This window comes from Callithrix jacchus, chromosome 5 (genome assembly GCF_049354715.1).
Source record: "Callithrix jacchus isolate 240 chromosome 5, calJac240_pri, whole genome shotgun sequence".
Lineage (NCBI taxonomy): Eukaryota > Metazoa > Chordata > Mammalia > Primates > Cebidae > Callithrix > Callithrix jacchus.
In genome coordinates this window covers 20,886,068-20,904,667 of record NC_133506.1, presented here as the reverse complement: position 1 = coordinate 20,904,667, position 18,600 = coordinate 20,886,068, and the positions used below count along the sequence as shown (strand labels likewise).

The 18,600-nt window shown below is 39.8% G+C and overlaps 1 protein-coding gene across 17 annotated transcripts in view; it reads right to left on the bottom strand.

Annotated features, from left to right (window-relative positions):
• Window positions 1–576: 576 nt before the first annotated feature.
• The window catches only part of NDUFAF5 (NADH:ubiquinone oxidoreductase complex assembly factor 5), a 35,260-nt gene continuing 17,236 nt past the window's right edge, over window positions 577–18,600 (bottom strand). For 11 of the 17 annotated variants that reach the window (XM_035298389.3, XM_078371402.1, XM_078371399.1 and 8 more), the window contains 4 exons: window positions 14,585–14,645; window positions 5,499–5,582; window positions 5,092–5,174; window positions 577–4,924 (listed from right to left, as the gene is read on the bottom strand). In XM_035298389.3, the coding sequence (XP_035154280.1) occupies window positions 4,838–4,924; window positions 5,092–5,174; window positions 5,499–5,582; window positions 14,585–14,645 (315 nt within the window). In that variant the 3' untranslated portion in view covers window positions 577–4,837. Of the gene's footprint in view, window positions 4,925–5,091; window positions 5,175–5,498; window positions 5,594–7,835; window positions 7,934–14,584; window positions 14,646–17,388; window positions 18,306–18,600 lie in introns of those variants that run through there. The other 6 variants (XM_078371394.1, XM_078371396.1, XR_008481232.2 and 3 more) reach the window with 5 other exon arrangements.

Genomic DNA, 18,600 nt, shown 5'->3' with positions numbered 1-18,600 from the left:
ATCTCGGCTCACCGCAACCTCCGCCTCCTGGGTTCAGGCAATTCTTCTGCCTTGGCCTCCTGAGTAGCTGGGATTACAGGCATGCGCCACCATGACCAGTTAATTTTTTGTATTTTTAGTAGAGACGGGGTTTCACCATGTTGACCAGGATGGTCTCGATCTCTTGACCTTGTGATCCACCCGCCTTGGCCTCCCAAAGTGCTGGGATTACAGGCATGAGCCACTGCACCCGCACTCTAAGTATGTTTTATACTTAAAGCAACAACTCAAACTACCCTGCCCACCCTAATACACCTCCTGAAGAGAGTGTATCATATATCAGTAATCTACTGCTATGTAACATATTACTCTAAAACACAGTTGCTTAAACCACAAACATTTATCAAAGTGTTGGCTGGGACTGCTGTCATCTAAAGTTTGACGGGCCTGGAGAATTGCTTCCAAGACGGCTCCCTCATGTGGCTTTTGGCTGGAGGCTGCTGCTCCTCACTTCTAGGTCCTCTCCATGGAGCTGCTTGAGTGGCCTTACAATATGGCTGCTGGCTTGCTCCATAGTGAATGATCCAAGACAGAAAAAGGAGGTGCAACCAATGCCTTTTATTACCTAGTCTCAGAAGAAACACATCATCTATTTATTGGAAGGAAATCATTAAACTCAGCCTGTACTTAGAGGGTAATGAAGTGTCCTGTCTTAAAGAGAAGCATATCAAAAATTTGTGGATAGATTTTAAAACTACCAAAGATGGTAAAGCATCATTTCCTTATTTGTTAACAATAACTTACCAGTACTCACCCCACCTTCTATTATTTTCAAATTAATGTTTTTAAAACCAGCATGGTAAAGTACCTGTCATGTATTCAGGTGGAGAATTAAAATATACAAATATGTGGAAAGGCAGGTCTGCTTATGATAAATTTCCTGAAGATTAATTTCACATCATTAACCACAACAACTCCTCCCCAAAAAAGCTCAAAACATTTCTTAAGCAAGAGAGGCTAACAGCAACTTACAAAGGAACAGAATAATTCACTGCACCAAGTGTCTTTCTTATTTCCAAAAATCTACTAATATTCACTTCTTTCCTTGACAGAAGCCAATCCATGGCAAAATACTTTTATTCCATTCCTACTTAAGGAATACGTAATCAATATAAAAACTGTACTTTCTTTTTTTTTGAGACAGGGTTCTTGCTCTGTTGCCTAGGCTGGAGTGCAGTGGTGCATCAGCTTGCAGCCGCCTTGACCTACTGGGCTCAGGCAATACTCCCACCTCAGCCTTCTAAGTAGCTAGGACCACAGGCATGTGCCACCATGCCCAGCTATTTTTTTATTTTTTTAAATTTGTAGAGGCAGAGTTCCACCACGTTGCCCAGGCTGGTCTCAAACTCCTGGGCTCAAGCAATCCTCCTGCCTCAGCTTCCCAAAGTGTTGAGATCACAGGTGTGAGCCACTGTGTCCAACTAAAAAATCGGTATTTCTTTCATGCAGGTCATATTGTAGTTGTTTCCACCTAGTGGATGAAAATGGTACTAAAGAGTTTGAAAAAATATATAAAACTTCCTTTACAGGTACTTCATGAGTTACACACTTCTGTAATTTTTACGATGATATCACATACTTGATGTATGTAGGTAGCTTAAATCTCAATAAATCTTACAGAAATTCTTCCTATGAAGCAAGCACTCTTTGTTTTGTAGATATAAATTTTCACATTTACTGCCACCTTTGGAATTCTTCAGGCCAACAACCTGGAATATTGCTAAGAACCAGGAAATAAGCCAAACAGTCTCCTGGCAGCCAACAGATGTCACAGTGTGTACATACTAGAGCCCTGTCAGATGGATAACTACAAAAGCAGAGAATAGTTGGATGCCTGGCACAGGAAACTCAGTGAAGATCTATTAAAGGAACCAATAAAGCTCATGATTTTATTCCAAAGGAGAGTCTTCTCCCAGAACCTAGTTCCTCATTCCTACCTTATTACACAAGTCCTAGAAATCTTTCAGTATGAATTCTAATCTTACAGCAGACTAGAGAAGTACGTCAAGAAAGTTCATTTTGGTCAAGGTGTTGAGATTGACAACTGAGAGCAAATAAGGAAAGTGTTGTAAGAGACACAAAACAAACCACAGCCTTCTTGGGGACAGTCTGGGAATAAGCAATACGGTACAACTTGAGTTTATATAATAACTGGAGTTAACAAGAAATGGTTATTGGCCAGGCATGGTGGCTCACGCCTGTAATCCCAGCACTCTGGGAGGCTGAGGTGGGTGGATCAAGAGGTCAAGAGATCAAGACCATCCTGGCCAACATGGTGAAACCCCGTCTCTACTAAAAATACAAAAATTAGATGGGCGTGATGGCGCACACCTGTAGTCTCAGCTACTCAAGAGGCTGAGGCAGGTGGGGAATCACCTGAACCTGGGAGGTGGAGATTGCAGTGAGCTGAGATAGCATCTCTGTACTCCAGCCTGGTGACAGAGAGAGACTTGTCTCAAAAAAAACCCCACCAGAAATGGTTATTGTTTTTTATCTCACATACCATTTAAGAATGTAACATATTTTTGAAAATTTTTTGATAGAGACTTTTTAAAAGTTTCATTGCTTAAAAGGTTGAGCTCTTAATCATTTGGAAAATGTGGTTATTTAGGAAAATCAATTTCCTGAGGGCTCCAAACAATAAAAGCATACTTCAAACAGATATTAACTAAAAAAATTTTACTAGTGTCATGCACACTAAAGTAAATATTTTCACTATAGTCATTTACATTAAACAATAAGGGTCCTCAATTAGCTGTGTTAATTTTTCTTTCCTTAATTTTTGTAAACAAATGGAGTTTTTGAGGTAGCCAGTGTAGAGTAATCCTCAGTTTCTTCCCACCATCCACATATAACTCTGTTGACTTTAAATAAGCAAAAGTAATATCCTTGCTTGGAAAATTCAAAATTTATGGGAAGTTTAAAATGTGAGAAGTACAAGTCTCCCTCCTAGTTTCTATACCCCAGACAGATATTCAAACAGAATGACACAGACACGCTGAGTTTCTCAGTCCCCTTCCTCAGCCACAGCCACTTTTAACACTTTCAGATGTGTTCTTCAAAAACAAATATTACTGCATAGGAATACATGTCCTTTTGGAAATATACCCCTGGAATTTACCCATTCCTCCATCGTCAATTTGCACTTTAATACACAGGGTTTTTGGTGGATTTTTCTTAAGATGAGGTCTCCTCTTTTGCCCAGGCTCGAGTGCAGTGGCACAGATAGCTCACTGCAGCCTTGAACTCCTGGGCTCACGTGATCCTCCTGCCTCCCAGGTAGGGACTATAGGCATGTGCCATTGCAGCTGGCTAGCACAGAGCTTTTTGTGGTTGTTCTCTCTGTTCAAGTTCTGAAAATTAAGCTAAAAAAACAAAACCAAAAAGCAAACCTCCCCCAAATTTTACTTCACAAGTTCTTTAACTTTGTGTTAAAATAGAATCAAAAAGCTACCAAGAGTATCCCAATTCCAAATATCGATGATTTTTCCAACTGAAGAGAATAGTTTCTTTTGTTCCTACAAAAATCTTGGTTTTTAACTATAACTTAGTCTTTCAAAGGGCATGTTTTTCATATAATCAGTTCAATTCAAAATGTAACTGAATATCTACTATGTGCAAAGCACCATGTACTATGTACAGGTTAAGACACAGCCCCGACCCATGAAGAGATTGCTGTTCATACAGTAAAGGAAGGGAAAAAGGTGGAAGAGAGAGGGACTGAAAGGAGACTGGAGGGACTGAAGGGACTGAGAGGGACTGAAGGAAATGCTATCATAAATCACTGAGGCCAAAAATGAGGCTGGGGCCGTGCCCGGGTTAAATGGAAAAGACAGCAAACGGCTAACTAAAAATAACACATTTAGTGCACACTCCGGCTTCCTTCTTACCAGCCTCTGTGTTCTTCCCACCTATCCTAGCCTGTCTGAGCTTGATTATTTCCAAATGATTTTGAACCCTCCTCAACAAAAATGGGATGGTGAACTTGGATTAGGATAATAAGTCCTGAACGTATAAAGGAAAGCCTAACAATAAACTGATGACTGCGTAGACTTTTACATGTGATTTTGCTTCTGCAATTCTTTAAAATGTTTTCTTCTTACCCAAGGTAGGGTGAGGTGTAAAACCATGGTGGTCCCATACAGACCAGGTAGGTAAAAAAGAAATAAGGTTAAATTCAGACGTTTTAAAAAAAGAGTTGAGGAAGGATTTAATAAAGATACATGCTCTTCTAAATTCTAAAACTGCATAACTCTGGAGAAGGTGCATGTTCTTCTCTTTCTCTTCAAGGCAAAGAAAACAGTATAACAAATAAAATTTTCCCTTAAGTACTTTACAATAGTAATTATAAAAAGTCTCTGTTTTCATTCTAAATGAGCCAGAACTCTAAAGAACCTACCAACTCGTTTCTCCTCTCATCTCCACGCTGTGGTCCTCTCACAGAAGTAATGAAAAAAACACCAGCAGGAGAAAAAGGTACAAAATGTCAGTATGAGTAATGCTTCCATCAAGTCAGGTATTTACATTTGTGAACATCATTTGCAAATATTTTAGAGAAATATTTTCTTTGCTTTTAGGCTGAAGCTGCAAAGACACTCAAGCAGTATCTTTATGAAAATAGAAACAATATGAAACTGAAATGTTGACTATAGATGTGTTACTAGGTTTTCCTAATTAGATGAAAAGTCTATTAGTAAAGAGTTTAGAGTGCTTCTTGCTTCAAAATATAGTAATTTTAAATGTGAAAGCTATCCATTTCTGATGAAAATTCTGGGCGACATTAACATTGAGTAAACATTTATTGTGATTTCTCCTCCTCTGGCATGTTTATTTTTCCTAGCTCTCCAAATGACACAGTTGCGGAACCTCTTCTAGCTGGTCTTGCCTGAAAATAATAAAGATTAAAGATATTAGAAATAAATAGATAATACACAGCCTCAATTAAAGCCCTTAATGCTCTTACAAGTTAGTATTTACCCCCTCCCACAAGTTCGTAAACAATAATCTGAACATGAACCCACTAAGAAAAATGATCCATCTTGATAATATTACCTGTGACTCATGGTATTTCCATCCTATCATGTAATAGATCTGGTATGTGGCAGGTACTGAACCATCCTCATTTCTATACATTTCTAAAAAGACACATAATGGTTAAAGTCTGAAAAAAATGCAAGAAGGAAAAAATTTCTGCTCAACAAGTTATATTCTTCAAAAAGAAATGGGTAGCACGATACTTGTAAGATTCTGAGAAGGTCTTCCACGAAAAATTCTTAATACAGAGGGTAAGGAGATAGAAAAGGCTGTCTGGAAAAAGAGCTTCAGGATCTGTGTTTTGACAGAAGGCATGAAGTCTGAGGGAGCCTTAATGGGAATGGAAAATGCATTGGCGATGTGAAGAGAATCAACATGCTACAGCCCAGTGCTTTGGTGAGGCGGGGGAGAGGGGCCGCCCTTACCTCTGTATACCGCCGCGGCCGCCAGCATTGTGTTTCGATGCAGCAGGGCTTTTCTATTCCAAGAACAGTTACTCTCACCCATACCTAAAAATACACTACAAGTAGTTTGCAATAATACAGCAAAACCCAGAACAGCTCACTATCACAGACTTATTCCCATCTCATCCAACAGTGTACCTGTTCTCATTCTCTAAGGGTCATATAAAATAGCCTAAATCTCATTTCACTTTCAGATAATAGCTAGGCTTCTTACTGACTTTAAAGACTACTCGAAACTTCTTGAATATTAAGACAGGCAAGTGAAATTTCAGGAGGCAGCCCCACAATGCTTTACTTGCCAGCAATGGTCTAAAGTAAGCCAGCTGGGCAAAAGCCAGGTGACTGCCACCCCAGGTGAGTCCTCAGTAGTTAGCAAGAACTTTACCAAGGATGTCACATCTCATGCTCCTTTTAGCTGCTCTTTGGAGAAGGACAGGCCAGTGTCACAATACCTCACTGCTAAGCCATAGCCTAAGTATGGTTGTGAAACTTGGAAGATGGCTTTGAGACTCCTTAGATAGCACCAAAGCTACTATGTGTCCTCAGATTTTACAATATTTTACTAATCCCACATTAGAAAAGAATTATGTGCATTCTTTTAGAGGCACTTCTCTTAATGTTTAAAAAATTTTAGACTTCTTTCCTTCAAGTTGGTGAAAAGCTAGGATAAGCATTATTCTACTATTCATTTAAGATTAATGTTATATCTTTGACTTCTTTATACAAATACTTAAAATTACTCTGAGCACATTTTAGGTCTGTCTGCAAAATTAAAAGAATTTCAGAAATAAAAATGCTTTATATGTATTATCTATATTAAACTTTACTACATGATCAAATGTTAGTTTCTTAGTTTTTTCTTCTACTTTCACAAATTAAGAAATGAATAAATTAACCAGTATCAGTATTCTTTCACAGTTTAAAAGTAATAATCAGGCCGGGCGCAGTGGCTCAAGCCTGTAATCCCAGCACTTTGGGAGGCCAAGGCGGGTGGATCACAAGGTCAAGAGATCAAGACCATCCTGGTCAACATGGTGAAACCCCATCTCTACTAAAAATACAAAAAAATTAGCTGGGCATGGTGGCATGTGCCTGTAATCCCAGCTACTCAGGAGGCCGAGGCAGGAGAATTGCCTGAACCCAGGAGGCGGAGGTAGCGGTGAGCCAAGATTGCGCCATTGCACTCCAGCATGGGTAACGAGCGAAATTCCGTCTCAAAAAAAAAAAAAGTAATAATCTACCACATTTTCAATGGTCTTATTAAAAACAATCAACAAATTAGCTGCACCTAAACTTTTTTCTTCTCTTCCATCCCAAAGGATTTCTACTATTCCCTAAAATAATGAATCTCTGCTACTAATATCCTGTAAGTGTAACAGCCCCAATTTATGAGGAACGACAGACACAAACTAGTAGGTTAATCATCATCAAGAAAAAGGAGGATCATATTCTTGCTGTCATGAAGCAGCTGAATGACCTTGGGCCAATCATCTGTGGTCTTCAAAGTGACCAGACTGGATGTTCCATAAAGGCTTCTAGTGCTCACATTTTAACCATATCAAGTGACCAGAGGCAAACTGGGACTTTCACTGCAAGGGTCTGTTGCTCAGGTGTGGTGCTTTCATTTCTGCTCAACTTCTTGCTGCTATGGCTTAATTATGCATTAGTTATGAATAACACCAGTAGAAATGAGATTTACTTTTTTAGACATAAATATGTGATACACTAGAAATTCTAAAATGCCTTCTAAACAATCAGTATTAGGATATACTAATTAGGATTAGTAGGCATAACACTCTCTGAAGGTCTGACCTACATCAGCCATGCAGAAATTCAAGAGCACTACTGCAGAGCACAGCGGGTAACTGTGCAGTGCTCCAACCTTCCCTCACAAGCCACTCACACTGCCACACTGAACCTCCCTTCTCCTGCGGAAGCAGCGTGAGGTAGTGGAAAGAGTCTGGAATTGGGGATCATACTCCCAGTTTCAACTCTTACATAACCTGGGGCAAAGTCATTCAACCTCTATCAAATTTCAGTTCTGCCATCTTCAGAAGAATAATACTCCTAATGCATCATGGGGGACCTCTACTAAAGACCACCTGGGAAAAACTGAAACTTCGGGACTTCTGACTCACCCTGGGCTGAGATAACAGAAAAATCTGGCTAGTAGGATAACTGTTTAAGACTCACAGTGTTTTTAAGGTAAAGTTCAACTGCTTATTAAAAACAAACCTAATTTATTATGGTTTACTAAAAACAATACTGGGTATTGTTTAAAAAAGTAACTGAACTTACCTTAAGACCACTGTGAAAGCCTTGAAAATTTCTCATGCATTCATCAGCTGATATGCAGCTTGTTTTGTAAAATTAGGTCAAGATTCTGGACTTTTTCTCTGTGAATTAATAATAGCAGCTTAAATGAGACACACCACAACCATTAAGAAAAAAATATATACCACAAATGTAAAATACCAGAAACAAATTTGGAAGTAACACAATCTTCTAGTCAGCAGAACGGCACACCTGAAAGTCTCCCAGGGTCTCCCTGCCTTCATCATCCCCTGACTATTCTTCCCATCTCATCTGCCTCTGACTTTTTCCATGGTAGAATGGGTAAGATTTCAGCATACAAATCAGGCTGCTTGACCAGGTTTAAATCCTGGCTCTACTACTCATTAACTATATCATCTGGGACAAATTACTTAACTTCTGTCTGTGCCTGGGTTTCCTCATACATTAAAAGAAAAAAACAGATTAACCATGTTAGCTCTAGTCTTATCTTCCTCATAAACTATGCCTTATAAACAATGCTGGAAGGTAAGCTTTCTAACACACACAAGTCTATCTCGTTTTCTCTCCTCTATGCAAAATTCTTCCAAGACATTACAATGCTAATCTGAAAAAAATCCAGAAGCTTCTGATCCTTTATCATTTGCCATCATCTCCCCATTCTACATACTCAAGGAATAGTGGATTACGGTCCTGTTCCTTAATCAGGAGAGTGAAGCATGTGCATATCCTGTTCTATCGCCACGTGGAATGCAATGTTAGCTCCCCTAAACCTCCACCCACCCTTTTGTTCGCCTGGCAAACTCATTTTTGCTTAGGTGCTGCCTCTTTTGCAAAAGATTCCTGACCCCTAAGCAGATTTAGGGCCTTTTCCTCCTGGGTTTCTCCTTGTGCTTTATTATAAATGACTTCATTTTACAGTTCAATGCATGAGTCTGTCTGTCTGTCTCTATCTTTGCGTGTTTCTTTCTCCCCACTACAATATAAGCTTCCTGAGATCAGGAACTATGTATTTCCACCATTGGCTCAGTGGTTGGCACATGGGTAGATGCTCAATAAGTAAGTGAATGTGTATAAAACCAACCTATTAATGATTATATCTTAAATATCATTTTAACAACCAGTATTAGCCTTTCTAAAAATATACCAAAAAGTAAAGAGCATCAACATAATGAAGAATTTACATCAACTAATGGGCAAAACAGCCAGCTAACATCAAATGGCAGTAATCCTAAATTTAAATTGATAAAATCCCCCAATCAAAAGATACAGCCAAAACCCATCGGTATGTTGCATCCAGACCCATCTTACATGCAAGGATACATAAAGACTCAAAACAAAGGGATGGAGAAAGATTTGCCAACCAAATGGAGAGCATAAATAAATAAATAAATAAAAAGAAGAGGTTGCAATTCTCACCTCTGACGGAATGGATTTTAAAGCAACAAAGATCAAAAGAGGACGTAATGGTAAAAGGATCAATGCAACAAGAAGAGCTGACGATCCTTGATGTGTACGCACCCAATACAGGATAGGTAAGACTTGTAAAGAGACTTGGACTCCCACACAGTAGTAGTGGGAGATTTCAACATCAATATTAGATAGATCAATGAGACAGAAAATTAACAAGGATATCCAGGACTGGAACTCAGATCCAGAACAAGTAAACTTAATAAACATTTATAGAGCTCTTCACTTTACACACACAAGATATGCACTCTTATCAGTACCACATCACACCTACTCACAGGTTTAAATGAAATATTGATTGGCCATTATTAAGCCCAATTGATGGTATAAGGGAGGTTTTCAATACCCATTTTTAGACTGCATTCTAGTCTGGGCAATTAAGCAACACTCCCGTTCTCTCTCCCTCTTCTTCTTCCTTTTTCCTCTTCATTCCTTTTTTTTTCTTTTCTTTTTTTTTTTAAAAAAAAATATCATTTTATAAATTTAAATAACTTATCTTAATATTCCTAATGATAAGATATATCAAAAACTAAAACATCTGATTTCTGTAACAATGTTACAGTAAAAAAGGGAAGTACTAGCAATGCATCTGAAAGTTAAGTATTAGACCATAGTTACAGAAAATATATGGTCTATTTAAAACCTTTAGGAGACTCACACCTATAATCCCAGCACTTTGGGAGGCCAAGGTGGGCAGATTACTTGAGGTCAGGAGTTTGAGACTAGCCTGGCCAACATGGTGAAACCCTGTCTCTACTGAAAATACAAAAATTAGCCAAGCGTGGTGGTGCATGCCTATAATCCTAGCTACTTGGGAGGCTGAAGGAAGAGAATCACTTGAATCCAGGAGGTGGAGGTTGCAGTGAGCCGAGATTACACCACTGCACTCCAGCCTGGGTGACAGAGTGAGACTCCATCTGAAAAAACAAAACAAAACAAAACAACAACAACAAAAAAAACCTTCAGGAGAAGGGGGGTTATCAATTTGAAAGCAGCACAAGGCTACCTTCTGGGAGACTGAAAATGTTCAATACTTTGGTCAGGATGGTGGTTAAAATACAAGCAGCTGTACCTTTAAGATTAAAACATTTTGCTGAACATACGTGTTAACCTGAATTTAAAGAATCACATCCATATCAAATATGCAGTATAGGACTCTGAATTCGAATTGTAACTACAGATTCAGTGTGACCATGGACAAGATATTTAACTCCTCGAGGTCTTTGATTTGCTCACCTGTAAAATTAGGGTATTAGAAAAACCTCAGAGAATTACAATACGCACAGAGTAAGCATGGTACATATTTTTAAATCAGTGGGAAGTCATCTCTTCCAATGGAGAGGTCTAATTTCTAGTATTTTTCTCTTTTCTTTCATGAAATGAATCATGAACACAGATTCTATGGCTGCACAAAAAGAAATGGTGTATTTGAAAAATAAATTTATCATTAGAGCCCGAGTGATGAATCATCAACCCACCATCATCTCTCAAGCCTTTGGATAAAGGGGCTCCTTGATTACATCTGGGTGAGGTAAGTCCTTGGGGTAGTGCTGGGGAAGGGGTGTGTGTGACTTATTATTGACCGGCTGTCATCTTGACCATGCATGCCATAGGCTGCCAATCCCTCTATTCATAAATAAAAAGTGACGACAGTGCTAAGATTTCAGCTACACATCTTTCCATCTGCAGAGTCGACAGAAGGTCCACACTCAGGAGGCTGCACAGTAGGTAAAATGAACCTTGTTACAGATGGGCAACTACAAGAGGAACACAGTTCAGACAGTGCCAGGGCAGAGTCAAGAAGCATGAGTTTGGCATCTAATTCTGCCACTTAACAGGCAACTGTTCTCTTTGGCCCTAATTTTTCTCACTTGTAACACAAGAAAGCAAGTACAACAATGATCACAAAAGACTATAAATCTGTAAGCAAAGACTAGATACTTATTTGTGTGGTCTTCTTTCTTTAAATCATCTTACAATTTTTCAGGATCCAGACGAAGCCTCCTCTAGGTAAATGCAGTTGTGGATTCATAGAAAATACCTTTAACCCCTTTAGCTTCCCCTATTAATTAAAACTATTTTTTACATTAGTATATATATAAAAGAACCACCTCACAAATTCCCACAACGGAGGCAAGTTGAAGCTCTCTCTCTCTCTCTTTTTTTTATTTTCTGACATAGAGTTGCTCTGTCGCCCAGGCTGGAGTGCAATGGCATAGTCTTGGCTCACTGCAAGCTCCGCCTCCCAGGTTCAAGCAATTCTCCTGCCTCAGCCTCCCAAGTAGCTGGGATTACAGGTGCCCGCCACCACACCCAGCTAATTTTGGTAATTTTAGTAGAGACAGGGGTTTCACCATGTTGGCCAGGCTCGTCTTGAACTCCTGACCTTGTGATCCCCCTGCCTCTGCCTGCTGGGATTTCAGGCCTCAGCCACCAGGCCCAGCCTAAGTTGAAGCTCTCTTTTGAGGAAATTGCTTCTCCAGCATCCCTTCCAAGTAACAGATGTTTATTTTTGCATTATCTCACCTATTTCAGAGTTGGGTCTGTGTCATTCTTATTCCCCGAAGCCTCTTCCAGACCATTACTTCCCCACCCTATTAAACACCTTCACCCTGCTGAGGCCCCACATCATAAGGCTGTAATGTTCTCCTAACTCCTGCTTGCTGTCTGACATCAGGCTAGTCACTCCCCTCAATCATTGAAGGGTTTGGCTCTTGGCTCAATTTTCCTCTATGCTCCCAGTACTGCCACCATCCTGGGTTACTTCATTTTAATAACCATCAAGTCCAGACTTTAAAACCTCATCTCTAATCAACCCCTCCATCACTCTACCTCTGCCTTAACATCTTAAACATGCCCCAGGCCTAGTTATCACTTACAACAGCTTTACTTCCAAAAGCATCAAATATCTCATTTTCTGACCATATCCTCCTGCCCCACCAGTGTGTCCCATGACCATTCCCTGACCGCCTTGGAGTCACCCGTGCACAGCTCCTCTTCTTCCTCCCAATTTATCAGCTCACTCTTTTTTGTTCCCACTTCCCTTTTCGTCCAGCTTAGATACTTTACCCTATTATTTCAATTACACTCCTAGAACTGTCTTTTGCCTTCGTCTTTTTGTCATTTTTAACTAGCAACCCCCCAACCCAAACTAATTCTACTATCTGATTTCTGTGCCTGGTCCTGAGCTGCCTGCCACCTGCTACTGATGGTCAGTTCACCTTCTCATTCCCTATGACTATTTCAAATGGTTCCATTCACTTCTCAAACCTCTGACTCTTTAATTCTTAGCATATATATTACTTCCTGTTTGACAAAAAAATAGACCCACCAGATGGGAACTTCTTGCTCTCAAACATAAACACCTACATTTATTGGCGCCACCTCTTCTCCCTTCCTGCTATAACTCCGTCTCTCCCCTTAGCAAGGCCAACCCCTCCACTGGCCTTTGTATCACACCCCTCCCACCTTCTCAGTCACCTGTCATCATCATTTGTTATCTTTTTTCTCTCTTCTAGAGTCACCTCTTCTAGGAAAGCACTTGGATTCTTCCAGTCAGCAGTTAAATAAATTCAAGTCTTAGAGAAAATAAAAAACAACCTCATTCCAACTCCTGCTCCTCTCTTCTGACACCTGTCACCTTTCCACCCTTCACCTCTTCTTCATCACCAGATTTCTTGAAAGAACAGCATACATTTGCTGTCTCCAGTTCCTCACCTGCCACTTACTCCTCAGCCTACTCCCTTCTACTCTCCTCACTCCAACGAAAGTGCTCTCATCAGGGTCGCCAATAACCTTCTTGTGCCTAAACCTTGTGGACTTCCTTTTCAGTGCATAGTTTGCTTTTACTGCTGCTAAGTGCTCGCTTTGTTTTGTAACACTCTTTCTTTCCCTTGGTTTGGGCAATTCTACACTTTTCAGGTTTCTTCTTAACACCTTGCTGGCTACTCCTTTTCAGTCTCCCTGTACGCTCAGCTGTCATCTGCTAAAGGATCAGTACCAAGCCACTTTCTCTGCTCACTCCATGTCCTTATTCTAGGCAAATGCTCTGAATATCACCTGTTCACAAATGACTCCCAACTTTTTAACCAAGCCAGTCGCTTCCTCTGAGCTACCTACCACATACTCAACTGCCTACTTGACATCACCTCAGGTATTTCAAAAGCACTTCAAACCCAATGTATCCAAATGTGAACACAAGGGCTGTACCTGCCCACACTTGGTATTATTCTATTGTTTCCTCTATCAGTGAAGGACACCATTTCTTTTTGTGAGCCAGAAATTCAGCAATTATGCTTCAAATGTCTTTCTCCTTCCTCTGCCCACATCCAATCCACCACAGGAACCATTAAATTTACCTCCTAAACATGTCTAGGATGCATCTGCTTCTCTTTATCCCCATTGCCACCACTTTCGTACAAACCACCATCATCTCACAGTAAGCTTTACTGAAATAAATCTCATGACTAGTTTATCTGTCAATATAGTCGTTTCAAACTACAAGTCTGATATTGTCACCTCTCTAAGATACCTCAAGGGCCATTTTAAGATAAGGGCAAACAATTGTAACAAGGCCATAAAGTACTCCTGCATTTGATCTCTGACTCACATTGACCCACCGAGGTCTTCACTTAACTGTCTCCTTCTTACTCAGTGCACCCCAGTCAAAAGGCCCTTCTTTCAGTTCTTGCTACGTTCAATCTCACAGGAGGGCCTTTGCATATGCTGTTCTCCTTGCCTTGGACTCACTTGCCTCCTCTGTCTACCTAGCTGATACATCTCCATTTATTATTAGAGCATAGTTCAATTGCCTCTCCCTCAGATAAGACTTCTTTGAGTCTCCCAGATGGACATTTTCCCCTGACAAACCCTACGCCTAAACCAAGCAACTGCCTTCTTTCTTGAGCCTGGACCTTAGCTGCCAACTGTGACTGAAGGAAGTCACCAGTGTGTTCTATCATCCTAAGTGCACCCTTCAAAAAAAGTCCCAGCATCCTTTTACAAGCAGCTGTAGCACTGTATGTGCCTCTACTTCATGGCACTGACCATAGTTCTAATTTAACACTTATCTTTGTGACAGCTGCCTGGTGCCTGCCTCCTCCATTTTATATCAGAAGCTCCATGAATACAGTCTGCTTTCTCCTCAACAATGGATCCCTAGTGCTTAGCCCAGTGCCTGCCAAAGACCTGGCTCTCAAAATGTCTCTCTCAAATGGAGTTGAAAATTCTTTTTTTTTTTGCCTACCTTTACCAATGGAGTCTAAAAATTCCTTAAAGTGCCTTACCTTGTAAATCTTCCATCAATTCAAACATTCCAGGATAGTTAACTTGAATTTCATCAGTGTCCTATTTAAAAAGACAAAGAAATATTCATTTGACATTTGTCATACAAAATTCTAGATCTAAAAAGAGGCTGCGGAGATTACCCAGACCAATCTCCCACGCTACGCAAAAAATCTTTATGATATTCTTCATACATGTCATCTGGCTTATGCTTGATATATAAAAGTCTCTAATTGCTGATTAAATATCCTCTAGTGTGAGAGAAATCATCCCAAAACTCCATTATTGGTTCTAGTTCTCTCCTTGGGAACGACACAGAATAAGAGAATAAGAGTATTCTGTACCCTACAAACCACTGCCCTCTTCTCCAAGTCTTTGAAAACCTTCAGGACACCGAAATCTGTAGATCCTTACATGTTCTGACTACATGTCCCTGGACAGTGTCAATATCAATCTTTCCTAAAATGGGACACCTAGAATCAAAATATTTCATCTAGTAATGCAGCTAATAGGCTTGTTTGGGAAATGAGCGCATTGGTGGTACATGTGGAGTTTGTTTCTCAGATGAAAAATTGGACAATGACTTCCTTTTCTTTCTGAAGCCTGATACAGGACTTCACTGGTGGTACAGTGGCAGAGACCACGGATGCTCTCCAAATATCCAGGTGCTCCTTGACACGTCCCAGTCTCAAACACATATTTATTTTGGCCAAAGGAAGGAAGGGCAAGATGATTAAGAGCTAGAGCCTTTTCTAGGCCATCTCTTTTGCTATGGTGACCTTACAGAACACAAGACCAGATGGCACAGCTACAAGACGGAGATGGGCTCTCCCGCCAGCATGCAGCTGTAATGTGATAAAATTTTATTGTGTTAGGCACTAAAAGTAGGAGTTTGTTCTGACTGGAAACTAGCCTAAAATAAATCTTTTTTTTTTTTTTTTGAGACAGTCTTGCTCTGTTGCCCAGGCTGGAATGCAGTGAGGTGATCTCGGCTCATTGCAGCCTCCACCTCCTGGGTTCAAGCACTTCTTGTGCCTGAGCCTCCCCAGTAGCTGAGACTACAGGCACACATCATCACATCCAGCTAATTTTTGTATTTTGAGTAGAGATGGGGTTTCGCCATGTTGGCCAGGCTGATCTTGAACTCCTGACCTCAAGTGGTCTGCCCGCCTTGGCCTCCCAAGTGCTGGAATTCCAAGCATGAGCCATGATGCCAGGCAGCAAACTAACCTAAAATAAATCTACATATCATTAATAGAGGACTGGTTAAACAAATTAAAAAATACGTACTCTATGAGATACTGTACAGTTCTTAAACAATTAAGGTAGATATATGTCTGTAGGAAAAAATCTCCAAAATATGTTACAGACTAAAAAAAAAAAGAAAGAAGAGTGCATGTAATATTGCATAAGTGGGTTTACATGACATAACTGTATTCTATGGGTCTATGAAAAAAAATTGTTCTGAAAGGATATCTAAGACACAGCTAACAAATCTTTGGGCAAAGGGACCAGGGTATTAGAAGTCAGGAGAAGGGCCGGGCATGATGGCTCATGCCTGTAATCCCAGCACTTCGGGAAGCTGAGTTGGGTGGATCACCTCAGGTCAGGAGTTTTGAGACCAGCTTGGCCAACATGGCAAAACCCTGTCCTTACTAAAAATATAAAAATTAGCTGGGTGTGATGGCACATGTCTCTAGTTCCAGCTACTTGGGAGGCTGAGGCATGAGAATCACTTGAACTTGGGAGGTGGACGTTGCAGTAAGCAGAGATCTCACCATTTCACTCTAGCCTGGGCAACAGAGTGAGATCCTCTCTCTCAAAAAAAAAAAAAAAAGAGAAAAAAAGAAGTCAGAAGGAGGAGACTTCGTTTCACTTTACACCTCACTCTGTATCATTCTTTCTCTGTATGTATTTTATTCTTTAAGAAAAAAACATATACATGTATCAGGTTGTATATGCATTTTAATGAGACCTCTGGGTGGTGAGACCATGAACATTTCACCTATATACTTTTCTATATTAACAAGCTATTTTTTAAAAAAGATCCTAAGATTAAAAACAAAATTCCTTCCAGGCTGTTCTTTAGCCATTAAGCAATATTCTTTTAAAACAACTCTTCAATAAAACCAACTAAAAGCACTATCTCTACCTAAATCAAAAGAATGCCACAATAGCTTTGTTGAGGGCCTTATTCAAATTAAGGGGGACCATATTTGCATCATCCTCTTAAAGTCCTAGTCTGGTAGTTCAATTCTAAAAGAAAAACAGCTTTACTCCGAATGCCGATTCTCTGAAATTAATTCATTAATATGAAAATACAACATTAAGATGTAAATACAACTATATGATATTAATTTGACTTGATTTCACCTTAAAAATGAAAATCCATCGTAGCATAAAAGTAATATATCTAATGTATGCAACATAAACTGGTATAGCTGATAATGTAAAAGCTTTTTTGGATGGAAACTTTTAGAAAATGAATTAGAACTTTTTTTTTTGAGACAGGATCTTGCTGTTACCCAGGCTGAAGTGTAGTGGTGAGATCATGGCTCACTGCAGCCTCAATCTCTCAGGCTCAGTCCTCCCACCTCAGCCTCCCAAGTAGCTGGGACTACAGGAATATCCAGCTAATTTTTTAATTTTTTTTGTAGAGATGAGGTCTTCCTATGTTGCCCAGGGTGGTCTCGAAATCTTAGGCTGAAGCGATTCTCCCACCGAGGCCTCCCAAAGTGCTGGGATTGCAGGAGTGAACTCTGCCTGGCCAACACACAATATTAATACAGTACTTCAGAAACAAATATATGCCTCAAAGGATAAATTTAATGATTCAAGAACACATTCTTATAAATTTATTAAATCAGCAACTCTCTAATTTTATAAACTAAAGAAGATTCTATACTACTATCTTCGTATTATATTAAAGTTTGAATCATTAGGCTCATTTTTAGAGAATATGGATAGTATATTGAATTAGATTTCCCAAATAATAGAAATGCAGGCTTTTAAACGTTTTAACATCAGGTTAAACATTTTTAGTAGAAATCTTTCTAAAATTCATTCTTTATAACCATAGAAAACCATGTACAGTTCACATAATTTAACTTTCTTCTGGTGATCAGCAGAAATCCCATGTTTTTCCTACTGGGAATAAATTTTGAGTCCCTTAATATTGCTGACTAACCCATATGACCTCGTATAAATTTTTTAACATCACTTCATGAAAATATGCACCACACCTCTCCACACCCTACACTCCTTCTATACTTTTTAGAGGCTTTACATTCCCAGAGATTCTTTTTTCATCTCAATAATAGGTTGGTAACACAGCAATATAGGAGACAACTCTCAAGAGGGTAGACTATAAAGGAAATTTTTCCCATGTTATAAGTAAAATAAATATTATTGATAAAGACTTTCAATAGGCCAGGTGCAGTGGCTCACACCTGTAATCCCAGCACTTTGGGAGGCCAAGTGGGTGGATCACCTGAGGTCAGGAGTTCGAGACCAACCTGGCCAACATAGTGAAGCCCTGTGTCTACTAAAAATGCAAAAAAATAGCTGGGTGTGGTGGCATATGCCTGTAATCCCAGCTACTTAGGAGGCTGAGGCAGGAGAATTGCTGGAACCCAGGAGGCGGAGGTTGCAGGGAGGCAGAGGTTGTAGTGAGCTGACATCGCGCCACTGTACTCCAGCTTCAGCGACGGTGCGAGACTCTGTCTCAAAAACACAAACAAACAAAAAAGACTTTAAATCACCGCTTCCTAATCTATTTTTAGTTATATCAGATCTCTCAAGATCCGGTAAAAACCATGGGCACTTTCCTCTATTTACAAACAACAACAACACAAATTTTGTGTACAACATCCCAGTGCTATTGGAACCTCTAAATTTTACTAACAGGCCTGCTGTAAGCCCAAAAACATCAGACAGGGATTTCTGTTTTGTTCACTGCTATATTTGAAGTATCTAGGATAGTGCCTGATATACAGAAGGTACTCAGTAGATGTTTATT